Source organism: Ailuropoda melanoleuca, chromosome 13 (assembly GCF_002007445.2).
Source record: "Ailuropoda melanoleuca isolate Jingjing chromosome 13, ASM200744v2, whole genome shotgun sequence".
Taxonomy (NCBI): domain Eukaryota; kingdom Metazoa; phylum Chordata; class Mammalia; order Carnivora; family Ursidae; genus Ailuropoda; species Ailuropoda melanoleuca.
In genome coordinates this window covers 22,065,442-22,084,606 of record NC_048230.1, presented here as the reverse complement: position 1 = coordinate 22,084,606, position 19,165 = coordinate 22,065,442, and the positions used below count along the sequence as shown (strand labels likewise).

Sequence of the window (19,165 nt, the reverse complement as noted above, 5' to 3'; positions counted from 1 at the left end):
CCACAGACCGTGAGGCAAGGCAGCCCACCTCTGGTCATCCAAGGCCATCTCATGCTGGAAACCAGCAACTTCTGGAGGAGTTAAGTCCCCAGAGGTAATGGGGACAGACACCCAGGACCCAGGGTGACAACAGGGCTGTGTCAGCTCAGGAGAACCTGCAGGAGCCCCAGGGCCACAGTCCCCAAGCCTCCAGAGCCTGGAAGTGGGTGCAGATAATGACACATAAGACCTGGCTTGGGCACGGTCGCTGTGACCCAGAAAACACCTGAGAGGCTGGGGCAGGGACTGGGGATTCTGGGGGGAAATTTAGTGGGTGAATAAAAAATATGAAACACCAACACCCTACCTCATGGTTTTGCTTTGATGGCAAATGGTTTCTCAGCCTTTGGTGTTTATAAGAAACACACAGGAAGCCTTTAAAGAACACCAATACCTGGGTCTCACCCCAGCCATCTGACAAGATTCTGGGGCCACTAAAGACACAAGAAACTTCGTTTAAGGAGTATCTATAGAGAAAAGGCAGCCCTGGGGCATTTCCCCCAGATAGAGTTACCCACTGTCCCAGGCAAACCAGGACGGTCCTGATTTTAGAAAAAGAAGATGTTGTATATATATACAATAGAATATTACTCAGCCATCAAAAAAAAAATGAAATCTTACCATTTGTAACAATGTGGCTAGAAGTAGAGGGTATTATGCTAAGCAAAATAAGTCAATCAGAGAAAGACAATTATCATATGATTTCACTCATATGTGAAATTTCAGAAACAAAACAGAGGATCATAGGGGAAGGGAGGGAAAAATAAAATAACATGAAATCAGAGAGGGAGACAAATCTAAGAGACTCTTAACTCTAGGAAACAAACAGGGTTGCTAGAGGGGACAGGGTGGGGGATGGGGTCACTGGGTGATGGGCATGAAGGAGGGCACGTGATGTAATGAGCACTGGGTGTTATAGACAACTCATGAATCACTGACCTCTACCTTGGAAACTAATGATACTCTATACGTTAATTTCTTGAATTTCAACAAAATAAAATTTAAAATAAGAATAATTTTTTTTAAAAAAAGAGCTGGAAGTCTCACATCCTAGGAAACCCCTCGGTCACAGGCACACTGAGATGGCTCGTCACCCTGTTACAGAGATCAGACGACGTCTACGGTTCATGAGGAAACATCTGAAGGGGGGCTCCGGTCAGCTCTGAGCTGGGTAGTACAGAGAGGAGGCAAATTGGCGGGTCTGAGGGACAATGGTGGGGACACAGGCACACCCACTCACAGGCACATGCATGTGCACAGAGCTGAAATGGGAAGTGGGAATGTGAGATGAAGGAGCGCAGGGGCGTGAAGAGTGAAGAGGAAAATAAGACAAGAGACACGGCTCACAAGGCAGTTCCAAGAGCTCACTGGACCCCAGCCAGTGGAGCCAGAAAGGAGGAAGCAGGGGTGGCCAGCCCATGTACGCTTGCTAAGGGCCTGCCGTACGTGCGAAGCTTGGGAAATGAGGGAACCCCAAGAAACTGCCCCCACTGGGAAGCCTAAGGACCATTTGGGGGTCAACAGACATATGAAACAACGCAGGATACATTTATATAAAGACAGATCAGCGAAGGCCACTCAGCACAGAGACCCACTGCCTCTATCTGCCATCGTCAGGCAATGAAGTGTGGCACATAAATGAATTTTCCAGATCGCTTGAAGCCAACGTATTCAAGTGCAAAAAAAAAAAAAAAAGTATTTCATTTCCCTAATTGTGAAAGAAATTTTCCCAAAATAGATTATACACTTCCTGCCTTTTTATAACAGACACTGCGAATCATAACATAACCTCTTGTTGATGATTCAGGCACAGCATAATGAATATACATTATTGTATAATTTCATAATGCCCAGTGGTGAGCCAATTCAATTGAACACTTCAGCTACGTGCCAGGCGCCCGGAAAGATACGGAGGACCTGGTCTCTGCCCCCAAACCCTGCTAGATTTCCAGGCGTTCTGTCTTCTCCTTCACTGTTCCTGCTGCGTGGGCTGCTGGTGGGGGATTGACCGGGGGTGCAGTTGGCTTCCCGCTGGGGACAGGGGACCTGAGGGCCCGTGAGGCAGTCAGTATGAGAAGCAGATCGCCTCACAAGATGGAGAAGAGGAAGAAGAAAGGTGAAAGGAAAAGGGAGGGACAGAAGGAAAGAAGGACTCTGCCCGGCACTTGGGAGGTTCCCAGAAGGCCAGGGCGCCACTCTAACCCTCGAGGAGCTTAAGGACTTGAGGACACATGCGAACGTGTGCACCAAGCCAAGCGCAGTTAGGGGTTATGGCTGATGTTGACCAGAGGGTGGTGGGAGTCCAGAGATGGAAAGGTTCCTATGGGTGGTTTCACATAGATTCCACAGGCTCGTCCTCCGAGATGGACCCCAATTCCCTCGTCTGATTAAGTGAGCAAACAGAGGCTCACAGAGAAGACTGGCTGCACAGCAGCAACATGGCTGGACCAGGACCCAGAGTCAGATCAGGGAAGGCAACATGGAAGCCTAGCGAGCCAGAAGGGCCTTCAAGGATGTTCTGCCATGTTTTCGGTTGGAGCTGAGCAAAGATGGAGAAGCGGGAAGGAACAAGGCCTATATATGGAATGTGAGCCACAGAGTGTCCTGGAGGAACACCACAGAGTGGACAGACAGACAGTGTGGCCTAGTGGTGAAGGGAGAGACTCGGGAGTTTTCATTGGGGTTCTATCACCTCCTAGCTGTGTGACCTTGGGCAAGCTACCTAACCTTTGACACTTGCTTCCTAATAGGCAAAATCACGCTGATAATAATAATTTTTACCTTAGAGTGTTGTTGTGAGGATTAAATGGGCTGAGGTGTGCATACTTCTTACAGCAGTGCCTGGCATCTAGCAAGTTCTCAACAAATAGAATGCTGACTCCCCGTGTAGGAGGATAACAATGGAAAGTGGTGTCTGGTCAGATTGCAGTAGACTGAGAAGAAGAGCTTGAACTGGACACTCGAGGCACCTGGGAGCCACACAGGTGTGCAAGTAATGAGTAGAGAAGTCTCCCCCTTATCGGGAGGGAGTATGTTCCAAGACCCCCCAGAGGATGCCTGAACCCATCCATGGATAGTACCAAACTCTACATGCACTGGTTTTTCCTCTGCATACACGTCTATATTAAAGGTTAATTTACAAATTAGGCACAGTAAGAGATTCACAATAATAGCTAAAAATAAAATAGAACAATTACACCATAATAAAAAGGATGTGAATGTGGTCTCTCTCTCGCTCTCAAAATATCCTCCAGGACTGTACTCGCCCTTCTTATGATGATGATGTGAGATGATGAGATGCCTACCGGATGAGATAAATGAGGTGAATGACATAGGCAAGTGATGTAGCGTTAGGCTACTGTTGACCTTCTGACGGTCCATCAGGAGGAGGATTATCCGCTACCGGACCTCAGTTAACTGCAGGTAACTGAAACCGCGGATAAGGGGGAACCACCGTATACGGAATACAGAATAGTTTCAGCATCCCCCTGCATGGGGGTTATGGCTTTTGAAACCCATTCATACGCGTCATCTCAAGAGGTCCTTAACAGCCAATCTGAGGCTGGCCAGCCAGGATTCATACATCACTGTCATTTTAGAGATGAGAACGTGGAGGGACAGAGAGCCTGGATTTAGGGAGAAGAGCAAGGAGGCCCAGCCACCATCAGGCCTGAGGCTGAAGCGAGGCCTGCGTCTGGTGGAAAGGAAGGGACACAGGGACATCTGTAGGAGGAAGGTTCAGGACTCAACCACGGAGATGACACCAAACTCTCTAATCCTGCAGGTCAGGAGGCAGAGGAGGGGAAGCTGGGCAGGGGAGCCAGTTTGGAAGGCCGAGGTGGGAGCAAAAAGGGAGAAAACTCTGAGTTGGAGGCAACAGAGGTCAGGGTGCACTGAGGAGGGATGAGCCTGGAGCTCAGGGAGAGGGGGCAGGGTAGAGGCTAGGGGAGAGGAGCAGAGGGGCGATGCCTCACCTGGGGGAAGAGAGAGGTGAGGAAAAAGGGGAGGAAGAGAAGGGGGGTGTAGGGTGGCAGAACAATCCTGCACACTCTCCCCTGAGTCCTGGCACCCCTACCACCCCCTCCGTCATGGCCTGAGAGTCCAAAGCCTGTTGTTGGGGTGTCTTCTCATAAGAGGAGGGAAATGGGGGCCCTTAGGTTACATGCCTTCTGATGGAGGAAAAATCACAGTAACCACAAGCAGTGTCCCCGCGGCTATCGCGGGTCATTTGAGCCTCACAGTGACCCTGGGGGGTGGGCAGGGCACACTGCGGAGGGCAGAGCAGAGCGTCTAGCTGCCCTCACCTTACACACCAAGAAGTAGGGGCTCAGAGAGACAAAGAGACTGGCCCACATGTACTCAGCGGGCAAGAGTCAGGGCTGGGCCTGGAAGCCAGGCCTCCCTGAGCTCCGGCTCTCCGCCCCGCCGGGGGGTGGGGGAAGCCGAGGAGCTGGGAGAGCTTCATGCAAGACGGGGCTGGCGCCCTCTGAAACGGGGTAGACTTCCCCTTCAAGCAGCCTTCATAGTGATTCTCCATTTGCTTTTTGGAACTCTGCCACCAGGGGAGTTGTGAAATTTCACGTGCCTCTCTGATGCTTTGAAGCTGAACAGACTCTATGTTTATCAGGCCTTTGAAGCCCGGTGCAGGGGACAGGGCAGGCCTTGCAATCCGACAGACCTACCTTCTCATCCCGCTCTAGCATTTACGGGCGTGTGACCTTGGGCAGCTTAACCTCTCAGAGACTCAGTTTCCTTGTCTGTAAAATGGAGATGGTACCTAACTCCCAGCTCTGCACCTGCAGCGGGCAGATGGCAATGCCTCTGCCGTACCCTGGAGAAGATGCAATGGGGAAAAAGTGCGCCCGGAGCCCCTGGCTCGGGCCCCCCCCACCACATGGGAGCCTTCGTAAGTACTGCCTTCCCTACCCCTCATGCTTGGCCGGGTTCACTTCCTCCAGTTCCCCCCTTTTTCCTAAAACTCAAATGAGAGAGGATCCAACAATAACATGAATGTAATAACTGGGGAAACACTCATGCTTTCCTCCCATTTCCCCCCTTCTGGGGAATCTCAAAGCCGGCTAGCCGCAGTCAGGCCACACCAGGCATCGTGACCTATCATTCGAGAATCTCCGTTGGAACAACATCCCAGGAAACCATAGGCCAAAGGAACAACGGCCCGTCATGTCCTTCTCCCTTGGCCAACTAGCAATCGATAAATATCTATTGGTTTGGAAATGTCAGAAGGGCCCAGTGTATAAAAGCGTGTGTTTTGGTGGTATGTGTTGGGTGTGTGTGTGTGTATCCTGCTAAGGAAATGGCTCATGTTTCTCTCTCCTCCTCCCAACCTCCTCGGTTTACGATGTAGCCTTCTTTTAATGATTAACAGCCAGAGGGCAGAGAATAAGGAGGCAAAGAAATATTTGCTGAGCCCATGTGAGCCAAACTGGAAAACTGAGGGGGACGGGCAGGGTCTGGGCTCTGAGCCTGGCAGGACAAGAAGAGAGAAGGGAAGCAGCTTCTTCCTTACCTCTTGCTTCCGGCATGGGCATCTCGAATGAAATTGGAACTGTGCTTATTAATGGAATAATTAGTCAGGTGCATGCAGATATCATCCTGGGGAAAGAGACACAGGTCTGTGGGGTCAGGAGGAAGGGCAGGTCTCCTGCTGCTTCTCTGTGCCCTCCCATGTGGCCCCTGGGGCTTCAAGGGATGGAAAAGAGAGGGAAAGTCTTGGGGCTTATTTAAAGGGGTAAAACAGAGGCAGGAAAGTAGTGGCCTGCGGCCTGGGGTAGAAGAGAGTCCAGCTCCTCCTGAGATTGGGTGGTTCACTGCCTGAGGGACATTTCAGGAGTCCTGGGGGGTCAGAGGGTGCGGGATAGGGGTGGGGGAGAGATGGGGGCTCGCCCGTGGCCTTCTCTCCCCAAGCACTGCAGGTCTGGGGCACTGTCTTTGCAGTAGGGCAGATCTGGCCATCTCTTCCCAGTTCTGTGACTTTGGACAAGTTCCTTAAACTCTCTGAGTTTCCATTTCCTCATCTGTAAAATGGAGATGACCATCCCTATTTCTGAGGGCTCCTAAGAGGGCTAAATTCAGGCGCGTCTGGACGTCTGCAACCTGGCACATAGGAAGTGTTCTACAAATGACAGCCACATCCCCAGTGCCCTGAGAATGTGAATTGAACTGGGATTTTTCATCCCCCTAAGGAGGAGGGGGCCGGGCCATGCCCTGAGCTCACCAGGTTGTCTGTGCTGGGGTGGGAGTACGAGGTGGTGGCGAAGCGTGCTAGTCCTTCATTGTACACAAAAATCCTGAGAGGGTCACAGGAGGTTATCAGCACGTAAATCCGAAGGTCGAACTTGAACCCATCAATGATAAAGGGCTACGGGGAGGAGGGAAGAGAAGTCACATCAGCCTCAGAGGAGAGATTCAGACTTGAAGATAGTGCTTCATCTTGGTCTTGCCTGGTACTACAGAGTGCGGGCTAGGAGGGGCCGGGGAGGGGGACAGGGGGACTTGACCTCTGGGAGTCACTAAACCCCACTGTGCCTCAGTTTCCTACGGCCCAAGTAACCACCTCCCAGAGATCTCCTGGCAACCAAGCAAAGTAACAAAAAGTCCTGTGATGGGGGAGACTGGGTGGCTCAGTCGGTTAAGCGCCTGCCTTCAGCTCAGGTCATGATCCCGGGGTCCTGGGATCAAGCCCCACCTCAGGCTCCTGGCTCAGCAGGGAGCCTGCTTCTCCCTCTCTCTCTGCCACTCCCCCTGCTTGTGCGCTCTCTCTCTTTCTCCCAAATAAATAAATTTGTTAAAAGAAAATTAGAAGTCCCGTGACGAAGGACATGTTGTCACCGTCTAGGGCCATGTTATGTGGCAGTTCTGCAAGACTGCTTCCTGCAATGCTGCCCAGTCCTTTCCAGTCGACGCACACTTCCAGAGGGCCCCCTCCCTGCGGTGGGCTACACCACTGTGACCTCTGACCTCTGGCCATGGAGCAAAGCCGGTTACCATGATCCCTCCGGGACTACTGCCCTCTCCCACATGAAGCGGGGCATCCATAGACCAAAGGAGCCCTCCAGCTGTCATCTGCTAGAGGCGAAGGGCCAGCCTAGGAAGGCCAGACCAGCTGCAAGGGTACAAGGGTGAGGGATGCTCTGGCTCATACACATGTCACATCCCTGGTCAGAAGGCCTGGTCTGACAACTTTCAAGGCTGAAGACAGCACTCGGCTTTGCCCCCGTCGCCTGCCTCATCTCCCACAGTGCGGTGGAGCTGGAGCCCGAGGCTGCTGTGCGCGAGAAAGAAATGATCACAACGAAGTACCTTTGAAATATAGAGTTGACAGATCATATCCTCGCCTGGCTTGATATCTTTCACTGTCCGGGTGATGAATATACCTCTCCCTTGGCAGCCCGAATCCGGCTTACAAATGTATGTCTTATTTTTTCTTGACCTGCTGTAGTTCTGCAAATCTCCCCAGCTACCAGAGCAACAGGGAGGGAACAAGATACACCTTTAGCCGGGGGGAGCAATAAAAAGGAAGACTAACTCTTTATTAAAAAGGGGGGGGGGCGCCTGGGTGGCACAGCAGTTAAGCATCTGCCTTCAGCTCAGGGCGTGATCCCAGCGTTATGGGATCGAGCCCCACATCAGGCTCTTCCTCTATGAGCCTGCTTCTTCCTCTCCCACTCCCCCTGCCTGTGTTCCCTCTCTCGCTGGCTGTCTCTATCTCTATCGAATAAAGAAATTAAAAAATCTTTAAAAACAACAACAACAACAAAACACTAAAGCTGTGTGATGTGACAAAGCTGCAGAGTCGACGGACACGTGTCGGGAGATCTGGCAACAGGAGAGACAGCCATGCACGTGCACACATGGTGGAGAGAGGGTGGGCTTTGGAAGGAACTCGGGCCTGGGTTTAAACCCAGGTGACCCCACTCACCAGCCGTGTGCAAGGACTTGACCTCTTTAAGCCTCAATTCCATCATCTACACAACAAGTATAAGGACACCTGTCTTCTCTCTCTCTCTCAAATAAAATAAATAAAATCTTTAAAAAGGGGGGGGGCGCCTGGGTGGCTCAGTCGTTAAGCGTCTGTCTGCCTTCAGCTCAGGGCGTGATCCCGGTATTCTGGGATCGAGTCCCACATCAGGCTCCTCTGCTGGGAGCCTGCTTCTTCCTCTCCCACTCCCTCTGCCTGTATTCCCTCTCTCACTGGCTGTCGTCTCTCTCTCAAATAAAATAAATAAAATCTTAAAAAAAAAAGGACATCTGTCTTGTACGGTGGTTAATTACGTGATAATACACGCTGCATGCCCCATGAAGGTAGCTGTGATCCAAGTAGTTTGGCTTTCTGGGTTTGAAGCTAGGAGATGTGGAGTTCTGCATGTGGCTCCAGCCCTGACGGGCCGTATGACCTTGGCTCAACCAGTCTCTCCCTCTACTCTAGGCTTCAGCTCTTCCCCGGGGACACCTCCACCCCAGCCAGAGTATCAGAGCGCAACTACTATCCTTAAACACACTCTTCTTCAGAAGAAAGAAACCAATTTAAGGCATTCTAAATCTCAGTCTTGCTACACTTCTTGTTTTGCATTGGAACTCATTGGCATGGTGACCACTGGTGAAGTCACTTCACTGCAACGTTCCTCCATGGCCACTGAAATCTGGAGGTGCCTGTTGGCCTGAGGCAAACACGTATCGTTCTAAGTTGTTACTAAGTCCTGAAAGTTGTTCCGGACAAGCTAGGGAAGTCTGGGAATCCTGGAACTCTTGGTTTGGAAAAGCACTGGGTGCAGAGGACAGAGTGGGATTCTTGCCATGTGAATAGGATTCCAATGCCAATGCTTCTCTGCCCCCTTCCTCCTCATCCCAATGACCAGACTGTACCCAGGTCACGTTCGTGTCATTTCGCAGTTCCTCTGTTTCCTGCTGGTGTGGTCCAGAGCATTTTGTGTACCAAGCATGGATGCCCAGTTTCAAGATGGATAAAGTGAGACAGGAGACAGGGAAAGGCTGGCCGCCCTGCATGGTCCTGCCATGGCACAGGGGTCAGGCGCCGCCCCCTGCTCCTCGTCTGGGCACTAACCCTTACCTCACTCCCTCCAGAAGTGCTCACGGTCCTTAAAAATTCAGAAACTGCACAGTTAAAAGGTTGGAACAAGTTCAAAATCAACAGCTTTCAGGGTCAGAACAAATTCTCATCCCAACTGCAGGCACGGGCTGCAAGGCACCCAGCCCCGAAATGTCATCTAATTTTTTATAGCAGATCCTTGTGTTCACTCAACCTTGGACACACCCTCTGTCCCTTCTCTTCCTGAAAGGGAGAGAGAGAGATGGGAGATCCTCTGGGAAGGGAAAGCAGCACTGGGGAATCTGGAGCAAGAGGGGAATGTGAACCGGGGGCGGGCAGTGCAGAAGGGCACACAGGTGGGCACTCACTCGGCAGGAAGACACCAGGTCCTAGGGAAAAAGTGGAAATCCTTAGGGAACATCTTTAACATGCGGCTCATATTCCTGGCCAGCAAGTCCTTGCGGCAGATTTCACTCATCCCAGGGAAGTGATTGATTTTCTGCAAAGAAAGCCAGAATTCATGAACAATAGGGGCCACGGGAGTACCCATGAGATCCCCTCGGGGGACAGCCCTAAAAGTGGGGGCCCACTGGGTAGATGCCACACTCATACTGAGGACCAGCTCTGCCCCAGATACCTGGTAACTTTTCATTTCCATCACCCTCTCCAGCGACACCGAGTAGTCCGTCCAGTAGAGAGTCCAGTCATTGGTTTCCCCTCCCTCTTGAAGGCCATACCGCTGGGCGGCCCTACGCACTGCCATGGAGTTGGACAAAGAAAGGCCTGTTAGCCCAGCAAGTGAGGGAGGAGCATGGGGTGGGGAGGTTATGTTTCTAGATGCTCTCAGACCATGTGCTGAAGAGAGACACCTCAGCTTGTTGGGACTGGAAGCCATCCTGCCTGGTCTGAACACACCATTGCCAAGAAAGGAACATGAAGAGCTACTGAGGCATACAGCCAATACCCAGCGAACCCCACAGAAGGTTATCTGGAAAGAATATTTCACCTGCCCCAGCTTCGCCTTGCCAGGAAGTAGGCTTCTGGCTTTCCTCCAAACGCTAAGCACAGAATGTTCAGGGAATATAGACTAGTCCTTAACATCAGCCAGAGCCAAGCTTAATCAGGAAGGTAAATTGACCAAAAAAAAAAAAAAAAGTATACAATGCATTTCAAAACCACATATATGCTATCACATCCTTCTTCCCCTGTCCTGTTAGCATTAGTAACTGGGAGCTGACTTCAACACCAACGCCAGTGCCTTCAAGGACCTGGAAAGGAAGAGTACCTGCCGTGACCCATGGGAGTTAGGACCAGCCTAAAACATTCAGATTTGAAATCCGTATAATGACCACACTGCCCTATAGTTCCACGTCGGTCTGTAGGTCATCTTCAGTCTGTGGACTGCCAATCTCTAACTCGTGCCCTAACAAGGAGCAACAGCTGCCTTCCCTACAATCAGATTCCCAAATAAGCCTAGATAAGAACTATAGAGAGCTGAGGTAACACACCATTGTGGTCAAAACCCGCATTTTCTTCGAACAAGATTCCCAACTTCCTCAAATAGTTAATTGAAGAAGGAAACAATGGGATATGGAGACACCCCCTTTTCGTCCTCAAGAATATACAAGAGCGGCCCTTCCCCACCCTCTGGGGTAATCCACTGGGTCCCGTCGTGGATTCCTTGAATGCAGATGCTCACCGCTCTCATATCGGCAGGTGGAGAGATTGATCACCAATCATCTGAAAAAGAGAAAAAGGAAAGCAAGACAGAGACAGACACACTTGCCAGAACAAGTGACCCCACCCAGAAGCATCCGGTCCAGGGCCGGGCTGCATGAAACCCACGCTGCCCCACTCGGCCTGGTCTAACCCCCCACGACTGAAGACACGGACGGATCCCACGGGTTTGCAGAGTGGCGGAAGACATGGACTCTACCAGTGTCCTGCCCACGGAGGTAGAAAGTCTGTATCGCGCTTGTAACTAACTCGCTTCAGCTTCATACGAACATCAGCACCTCCTCCATCCTTTCACTCCTGCGGCCCATCGGGAACAGGAAGTGAACATCTTTGGGGCCAAATTACTTCCTGGTCTCCCTCCTCTTGCCCCCCACTAAGGGAAGTGGTGAGTTAGAAAGCGGACAAGCCTTCCGGCATCGGTGAGTCTGAGGAGTGATTCGTTGTCCGGAAGGGAGCAAGGTGCCACGGACTAGTAAATAGGAACCAGGACGCAGAAACCACAAGCGGAGCCTAAGGACTCAGCGTCAGTTTCATTGTATTTAAAATGCACTAAGTTCCCAGGACAATAAGCACTTCCTTAAAACGAGGAAATAAAAAAAAAAAAAAAGCATTCTAAACACAAATAGAATGAAGATTAGGACAAGGTGTGGTGTGAGATTATACACCATTATTTGATTCTATAAAACAGATCGTCAGGTGGATTCTTCTCCTATGAACTGAAGGGGGTGTGATTTTGAAGTTCTCAGCACACACAACATCTCTTGAATTCTCATTCATGGCCAAGGCCCCATCCTCCCTAGGTCCCTTCTGCTCCCCACAACATGGATCCCCATTCCCCATCTTTCAGTCCTAACCTCTTTTTCTTCCTCTTCTTCTTGCCTTGCTGCTGGGCATCCTGAAGCCCCCCTTGCACCCCAGTGTTCTCGCTCACGAAAGCCAGGGTGATGATCTCTTTCGGATCTTCTTGGGAACTGTCCTCCCGCTCTTCTGAGTCGGCCCCTTCCTCACCTTCCAAAGGCAGGCACTGGGGCATCTCCCCAGCCTGGGAGGCGGCTCTGGGGAAATCCCTGCTCACCCTGGGGAGAGCAGAGGGAGCAGCAGTTACTGGGATCCGCCTGCAGGGGGACCCCCTCCCTTGCTCATGTGGGTGGTAGACCGGCTCTGAGACCCGGTGAGGACTGCCATTTAGAAAATGCCACCCCACCTCCACGGTTGGTACAAGCTCGGGGAGAGAGCTGATTCCACCTTTTGCCCTTGGGGACTCTGACCTTGGGGACTCACTCAGCCAACCCTGGCTTTGGTTTTGCCCTCCTGGGATTTTCAGGAGCAGGCTGAGATGCTATGCATGGCATAGCATGGTAAACAATCTTATTAAAACGAGGGAGTGTCTGGAGACAGCCTCAAAACCAAGCCCTAAGCCTTCCCAACTGAGGGAGTTAGTCCCAGGGGGTACAGATGAGGTGCTCTGAGGAGGTCTGTTAACTGTTTCCACGCTGCACTGAACCTCCCATGCCCCGCCTGCTGCTGATGATTTGTGAATGCACAGGTAGCTCGTGGAACGCAGCGTCAATACCTAGCTGATTGGACACAATGCAAGCCCAGGGCCAGACGGAGACCTTCAGAGATCCCAACCACAGTAAAGGCTACCGTGTCTCCTGCACCATGCAGTTCAACACAAAAACAAGACCAAATGCTAAAACACCGATAAGGAAGTCCAGCAAAGTTCTTGTCCCCCTCGCCCCATTCCCACGATGACTTCTTTGTTGTTTGCTTGAAATTTCAAATATCAAATTCATTTAATGGTTTTTAATGCCTCTGTTTCAATAATCCTTAGGAATGTGCTTAGTGTGCCTTTGGGTAACCCAGAACAGTCCAGATCCAATTAACTGATCCATCTCCTTCACATCCAAGGCTTCTATGACCGTATAGCCAACTTTCCGGGGCTCCTCCTCCTCTTTACCTCCCAAACCCTGCCAACCTCCTCACCATGGCAACCCCTGTCCTTTGATGCCCTTGCTACTTACTACCTGTTCTTCCCTCATCAACTCTTGGGCTTTTAGAAATAGTAATGTCTTTATGATAATTTATTATAATGAAATAACAAAACATTAAAGGGAGGTTAGAAAAGGATAGGGTGGGAAATCACCATGGCTTTCCTACCCTGGTAGAGTAACTGCCCCTTTGGCATACTCTCTTTGATTCTTAATTTCTAAGCATTTAGAAATGCTTGGTGGCTCAGTCGTTAAGCGTCCGCCTTTGGCTCAGGGCGTGATCCTGGCGTTCTGGGATCGAGCCCCGCATCAGGCTCCTCCGCTGGGAACCTGCTTCTTCCTCTCCCACTCCCCCTGCATTTGTTCCCTCTCTTGCTGGCTGTCTCTCTTTCTCTGTCAAGTAAATAAATAAAATCTTAAAAAAAAAATTCTAAGCATAATTATTCTTCTGTAATTGTAACCATAAAAAAGAAACATTTTTCTATCTGCTCCCCCCACACACACTTAATATCATATCAGAAACTTCCTTTTGGTGGTGACAAAGTTTACATGTTTCCGGTGTTTAAAGATTTTTTTTTTTTTTTTTGACAGAGACAGCCAGGGAGAGAGGGAACACAAGCAGGGGGAGTGGGAGAGGAAGAAGCAGGTTCCCAGAGGAGGAGCCTGATGTGGGGCTCGATCCCAGAATGCGGGGATCACGCCCTGAACGGAAGGCAGACGCCCAACGACTGTGCCACCCAGGCGCCCCTGTTTCTGGTGTTTAATGGCTGTGTAATAATACTCCACTGAAGGAATGTGTCTGAATTTAACCGACCATTGCCATGTAAGTTGCAATGTAAGTTGCTTCCAATTTTGCTATTATATTAATAGCTCTGAAATACACACTTTCGTGTATAGAAGGCCTTTTACTTCTTGAGGATTTTTTTGTAAGATATATATCCAGAACCAGGATTACTAGGTTCATATAAAAATTATATAGCTTCTGGTTTTATTTTATCTAGCTTATCTATCTATCTATCTTGCCATGTTGTTTCCCAGAGGGACTCCAACAATTTGGATTACCACCAGCAATACGTGATAACAGCAGGCCCAACAGACTCACACAATCTCATGGGAATCACGTTTCCTCCATACCCACACTTGCTAATTCTAGACAACTTTTTGTACCCTATGGGCCATGTTTTTAACATTACTGCACCCTTCCACATCTCTGTGCCCTTTTCCCAATCCAAAATGGAGGAGTGGAGGGCTCTAACTTGGAGGCCACCTAGGAATAACTTAATAGTAAGCCCTTGCGGGAGTGGATTTCTTTGTGTTTCTCAAAGAGTTATCCCACACACCATCACACTGAATGCTCATGACCATCACCAAGAGGAAGGGCAGCATTAGTAAGTCAGCCAAGGATCATGACGGGTTTCTCTCTTGCTGAAGAGGGCTGCACTTACACCCAAGCCCCTTTATGGCAACACCTGAGCAGGGGGAGAAAGAGTTGTATGCGGCACAACGAACCAATGACACTTGGGCCTTGTGAGTCCGTTTTCCCAGTGAACAGGCTCATTCTTGTTCAAGAGGCCTAAGGTGCATGAAATCTTGACCTGGGGCTGCTCCCCTGATTCCAGGTAAACGGCCACTTCCACTCCCCGAGCCCTCCGCAACCGGCTTCCGTTTACCAAGCCCTGGAGGAGTGGCTCCGTTTACCTAAAGGTTAATGTTAACTGGAGGAGAGAAAACTGACCCTGAATCTGGCCTCCGGAGCTGCGAGTTGTCTTTGCTCTTTTTTGAGTCCTTGCCCAAGTGGTGAGAACAAGTCATGGCTACTGCTGTTTGCCTGCTTCAAAGAGAAAAACAACAACAGCAAAAAGATCAAATTCTGTTGACACTTGCATGACGAGAGGGCCCCAGGCACAAGGAGCTGAGCCCACGTACTTCTAAAGGAACTAGTCACCACAGCGTACTTACCTACCTTCCCCTGGATTCTAGGCTATCTATGACATGAGAGCCGCTTGAATGGTACCTGAGTCGGGGCAAGATGGTAGAGAGCAGTCAATGCCACATGTGTCTATTTTGGCTTTGCCTTTGACCCCCTAGCTTTCTCTTCCCCCCGTCCTCTCCTTCCTGTTTCATCTCCAATGCTAAATCCCCGCTGACTTCTCTCAAAGGCCCTTGACAGAGAATGTCTTGCTCCCAGTTTGCTGGGGTGGGGGTAGGGGGTGCATGTGTTGATGTCGAATCTAGCCCACAGAAACGTTCCCTCGGCCCACCACCGTGTGTCCTTGTGATAGTTTCAATAGAAGTAGTTGCCAAGAACTAGACAATGTAGCTTTCTCATAAAAATCCAGATTTCCATTTTTTTCAGGAGAGCAGGGCCCCATTGCTTCATGCCAGCAATCCACCAGAGCCAAGTCATGGCTCCCTCTTGAGGTATTTTTCAGTCTGTCCCAGTCCCATCCCTACGGTCTCCCTGATACCGGAGCCAGGCGACAGCTGCCATGGTGCTATTATTTTCCTTATAGCAGTATTAAGAGAGAGGGAACATTTTTGTATGCCCAGATCATCTCTCTCCTTTAGGCCAGAGGCCTGGCCTCATGGACATCTGGATCAAGCTGTCCTGCTTTGAGCACATCCCCGGCCCCCAAGCAGCAATGAGTTAGAATGAAAGCTGCTCCCCCCAGAACCTCTCAAGTCTGATTGACTCCACCAGCCTTCTCCTTGCCAGTCTCAGCAGCCACTCCCTGCTAACCTGGGAGTTCCCACCTACTCTCCTGCCCAGCAATTTCGTTGCCAAAAGTAGTCTTGCAGCCTTGAGGAATCAAAGGAGGAAAGGCAATAAATTCTAAGGACAAAGACCAAAGAGAATACAAAAGAGCGAAGGGCGGGCTGCCAGCATCCTGAGCCAGACGTACACCCTGGTGTAAGGGCCTCTGTAGTCAGAGAAGTGACTTCTATTTATTTATTTAATTTATTTTTTAAGTAGGTTCCATACCCAGTGTGGAACCCAACGTGGGGCCTGAACTCGTGACCCTGCAATCAAGACCTGAGCTGAGATCAAGAGTCGGATGCTCAACCGACTGAGCCACCCAGGCAAAGCATCTGATTCTTTTTTTTTTTTTTAAGATTTTATTTATTTATTCGACACAGAGAGAGACAGCCAGCGAGAGAGGGAACACAAGCAGGGGGAGTGGGAGAAGAAGAAGAAGGCTCATAGTGGAGGAGCCTGATGTGGGGCTCGATCCCATAACGCCGGGATCATGCCCTGAGCCGAAGGCAGACGCTTAACCGCTGTGCCACCCAGGCGCCCCAAAGCATCTGATTCTTGATCTCAGCTCAGGTCTTGACCTCAGGGTCATGAGTTCAAGCCCCGCGTTGGGCCCCACACTGGGCATACAGCCTACTTTAAAAAAAAAAAAAAAGAATCAGATGCTTAACTGAATGGGCCACCCAGGCACCCCCAGAGACGTGACTCTAAATCCCTTGCTAAGAGGCAGCTGAAGTTTCCTTCCATTTTAGTGTGCGGTTTGATCTTGGATCTTCCCAGCAAGGCAAAGGGAACCAAACCATAGCTAGACACCATGAAAATGCACTTCACTGGCCACCAGGGGGAGGGAACGAGCCCTGGGATGGCTTCGTGCAAACACACTGCAGGTTATCTGGAAAATTTCAAAGGAGGGACCATATTTCATTCCACTTCTGAAGGATTCTACAGGTCAATTACTCTTCTTACCCCTGGAGGTGCTGCAGAGCACGGAAAATATTTAGGGCTTTTTTTTTGCAAGACTGAATTCAAATAAGGTGTCAAGAAACTGGAGGAAAGAATCATTTGGTGGTTGATTAAGTAGATAGTGGAGCATGTTTAAAGTTTTAACCGAGTTTTTTCATCCTGACCTTCAGAGCCTGAACTTTGCTTTCGGTCTGCAGTACCATATATGGCACTGAAGAGCTATCCTGCTGTGTCTGCTGGGGACTTCCGTCTCTTCTCCCAAATAATAGGTTTTCCTGCACCTCCTCGCCTTTTCATCTTTTGGTCCTCTTTCCCCTACCAGAAGCATCCCTCTGAAGGCTTCCAGTGGCCAGCTCTTGGAAAAGGTCAGAGTAGATGGGGAGAGAAAATGTGGAGGTAAGACCTCTGGATCTTGCTTCCAGCTTTGCCTCTTTGACTTGGTATGTCATAAGAAGCCAAGTAAGATCTCCTCTCTTATTTCCTATCTTTTTTTTTTTTTTTTAGTATAGCTGATGCACAATGTTACATTAGTTTCAGGTGTACCCTCATTCCCTGTCTTTTCTGTGGTTACAGGACCACTAAGAAGATAAAAACGTCACATCTAGAAAAGTGCTTTGAGCTTTGATGCAGGCAGGATAATTAAGATGCTTTTTATGGCCTTTCGGCTTTCCATTCTAGTCACCCTTGAAATTTCAGTACAGGGACTGAATGGGTTCTTAGCAAGACATGGACTAACAAGGGAGGGGTGGGGGCGCTCCACTGCTCAAGGGCTGTGCCAGTAAAAAGTGCTGAGAACGACTGGCCCCATTCCCTGGAAAAGCTAAGAATCTTGCTGACTCAGATGACATTTTTTATTCTGCTAAAAACTGAGAGGAAGATGCAATTTACGGGCCAGGCTCATGTCCAGCCATCTTCTGCACAATCCTCGGTGCATCACCAGCAAAGACTGATGGATCTGGATCTAAATCCCAGCTCTGCTTAATAGCAGGTAACTTGTGGGTGAGAAACTGAGCCTCTCTGTACCTTGGTCTTCTCACAAATAAAATGAGGATAATAATATCCACCTTGTGGGGTTATTTCAAAGGTTCCTATTCATAATGCTCTTAAAGCAGTGTTTGGTTCAAAGGAAAAGCTCTATTGTAAAATGAAAATATGACAGTAGGGTTGGTCTACCTATTAAGTAACTTTTTGAAGTGCCAGGCACAAGCCGGCGCTTAATAAAGGTTAGCTCCCTTCCCACCTCATGCCCAAGTGTAAGTTCCATTTTTCCTAGGATTCAAATCCCAAAGGAGAACACTCCTCAAGCCTAGAAGAATTCCTCAGGAGGCGAGAAATAATAACTGGAAGGGGGAGGGGGCTGGAAAGGAGGGGGAGGGGTATTTGCAGAGGGCTGTGCTGGACATCCCAAACAGAAGTGTCTCTCTGGAAGATTTCTCCAGACAAAGGAAGAAAGATCATCAGAAGGACCCAGTGATGGGGAAGGAGGCTGAGAGAGTTCTGCGATTCCCAGGGATCTCCGGAATCTAAGGAACAGCTCCCTGGGCTCACCGGGTTTGGGAAGTCGAGGGAGGGCAGGAAGTGAGGGACAGGAGGGATAATGGAGCTAGGAAAAGAAGAGCTGGCGTGTGGGCAAGGTCTTGGCGTCGGAGTCTTGAGCATGAGAAAGGGAGCGAGAGTATTTCCGAGGTGACCGCGAATATGGGGCTGGGAAGAGATGAGCTACTGCTCCAAGGGAGAGCAGGGACCGGGAGGGTGAGCGGCTTTGGCGGTGGAGCGCCACGGGGGAGGGCGGAGGGGGTAGCCCTGGGGACCTGGGCTTCGACGGGGACCTTGGGGGAATGGCGGACGGGTTTTCGGCGGGGAGACACTAGGAGGCCACGATCTAGGGCCAGCACCGGGTTGGGGGGGCTCTTACCCGCGATTCCTATGCCCGGGTCTTGCCCCCGCTCGGCGGCCCGTACCGCTCGCAACCACACCTGCGGGCCCCCTCCTCAAAAGATTAAGGAGACACGCTCCCATTGGCTGCCGGACAACCCGTCAGCCGACCCTCGCTCCTCCTAATTTGGGGTACGCCCAGCCCTCATGTATTTGCATATAGGGCTTTCTAGGTCTTCGATTGGCCCCAGCGGTAGGCTGCCGTGCCCCCCCTCCGTCCCGAATCCAATTAACCGCCGCTGCTGAGAGGGCAGCGCCCGAGGTTGTCCCGGGAGACGCGGAGGACGCTTGGGCCGCGCTCCCCGCGCTCGGGGGCCACTCTACCTCTAGCCCTGCGCGGGTCCCCGCCCTCCCCCGCCCGGGCCGTCGGGGCGTCGGGGCGTCGTGCGCAGGCGCAGCTGGAGCCTCGGGGCCGAGCTCGAACCGTTGGCCTGCGAAGCTGCGGCTGCTCCGCAGGGGAAAGCGGGTGGTTTGCGCTGAGCGGGGCTGCCCTGTATTCAGGCCCTCTCGGGAGGGCAAATAGCGACGCCAGGACCAGGGGGGAACCCTGCAGACAGCACCGGATTGAGACCCAAGTCAAGACCGCAGTCTCAAACCTACAATGAACCGCTCTGGCTTATTAAGTCATGACATCTCAAAGAGTTGGGGGGGGGGGTCTGGCCGACGAGAGAGGGCCCT

General features: G+C 50.8%; 1 protein-coding gene across 1 annotated transcript in view; it reads right to left on the bottom strand.

Moving 5' to 3' along the window:
- Positions 1-18,735, bottom strand: part of TTLL6 (tubulin tyrosine ligase like 6) — a 34,283-nt gene extending 15,548 nt beyond the window's left edge. The window contains 9 exon segments of the mRNA XM_019797055.2: positions 5,567-5,652; positions 6,275-6,418; positions 7,360-7,516; positions 9,475-9,605; positions 9,744-9,862; positions 10,806-10,846; positions 11,698-11,919; positions 14,570-14,665; positions 18,468-18,735. Of these exon segments, the coding sequence (XP_019652614.1) occupies positions 5,567-5,652; positions 6,275-6,418; positions 7,360-7,516; positions 9,475-9,605; positions 9,744-9,862; positions 10,806-10,846; positions 11,698-11,919; positions 14,570-14,665; positions 18,468-18,571 (1,100 nt within the window). The 5' untranslated portion in view covers positions 18,572-18,735.
- Positions 18,736-19,165: the final 430 nt, after the last annotated feature.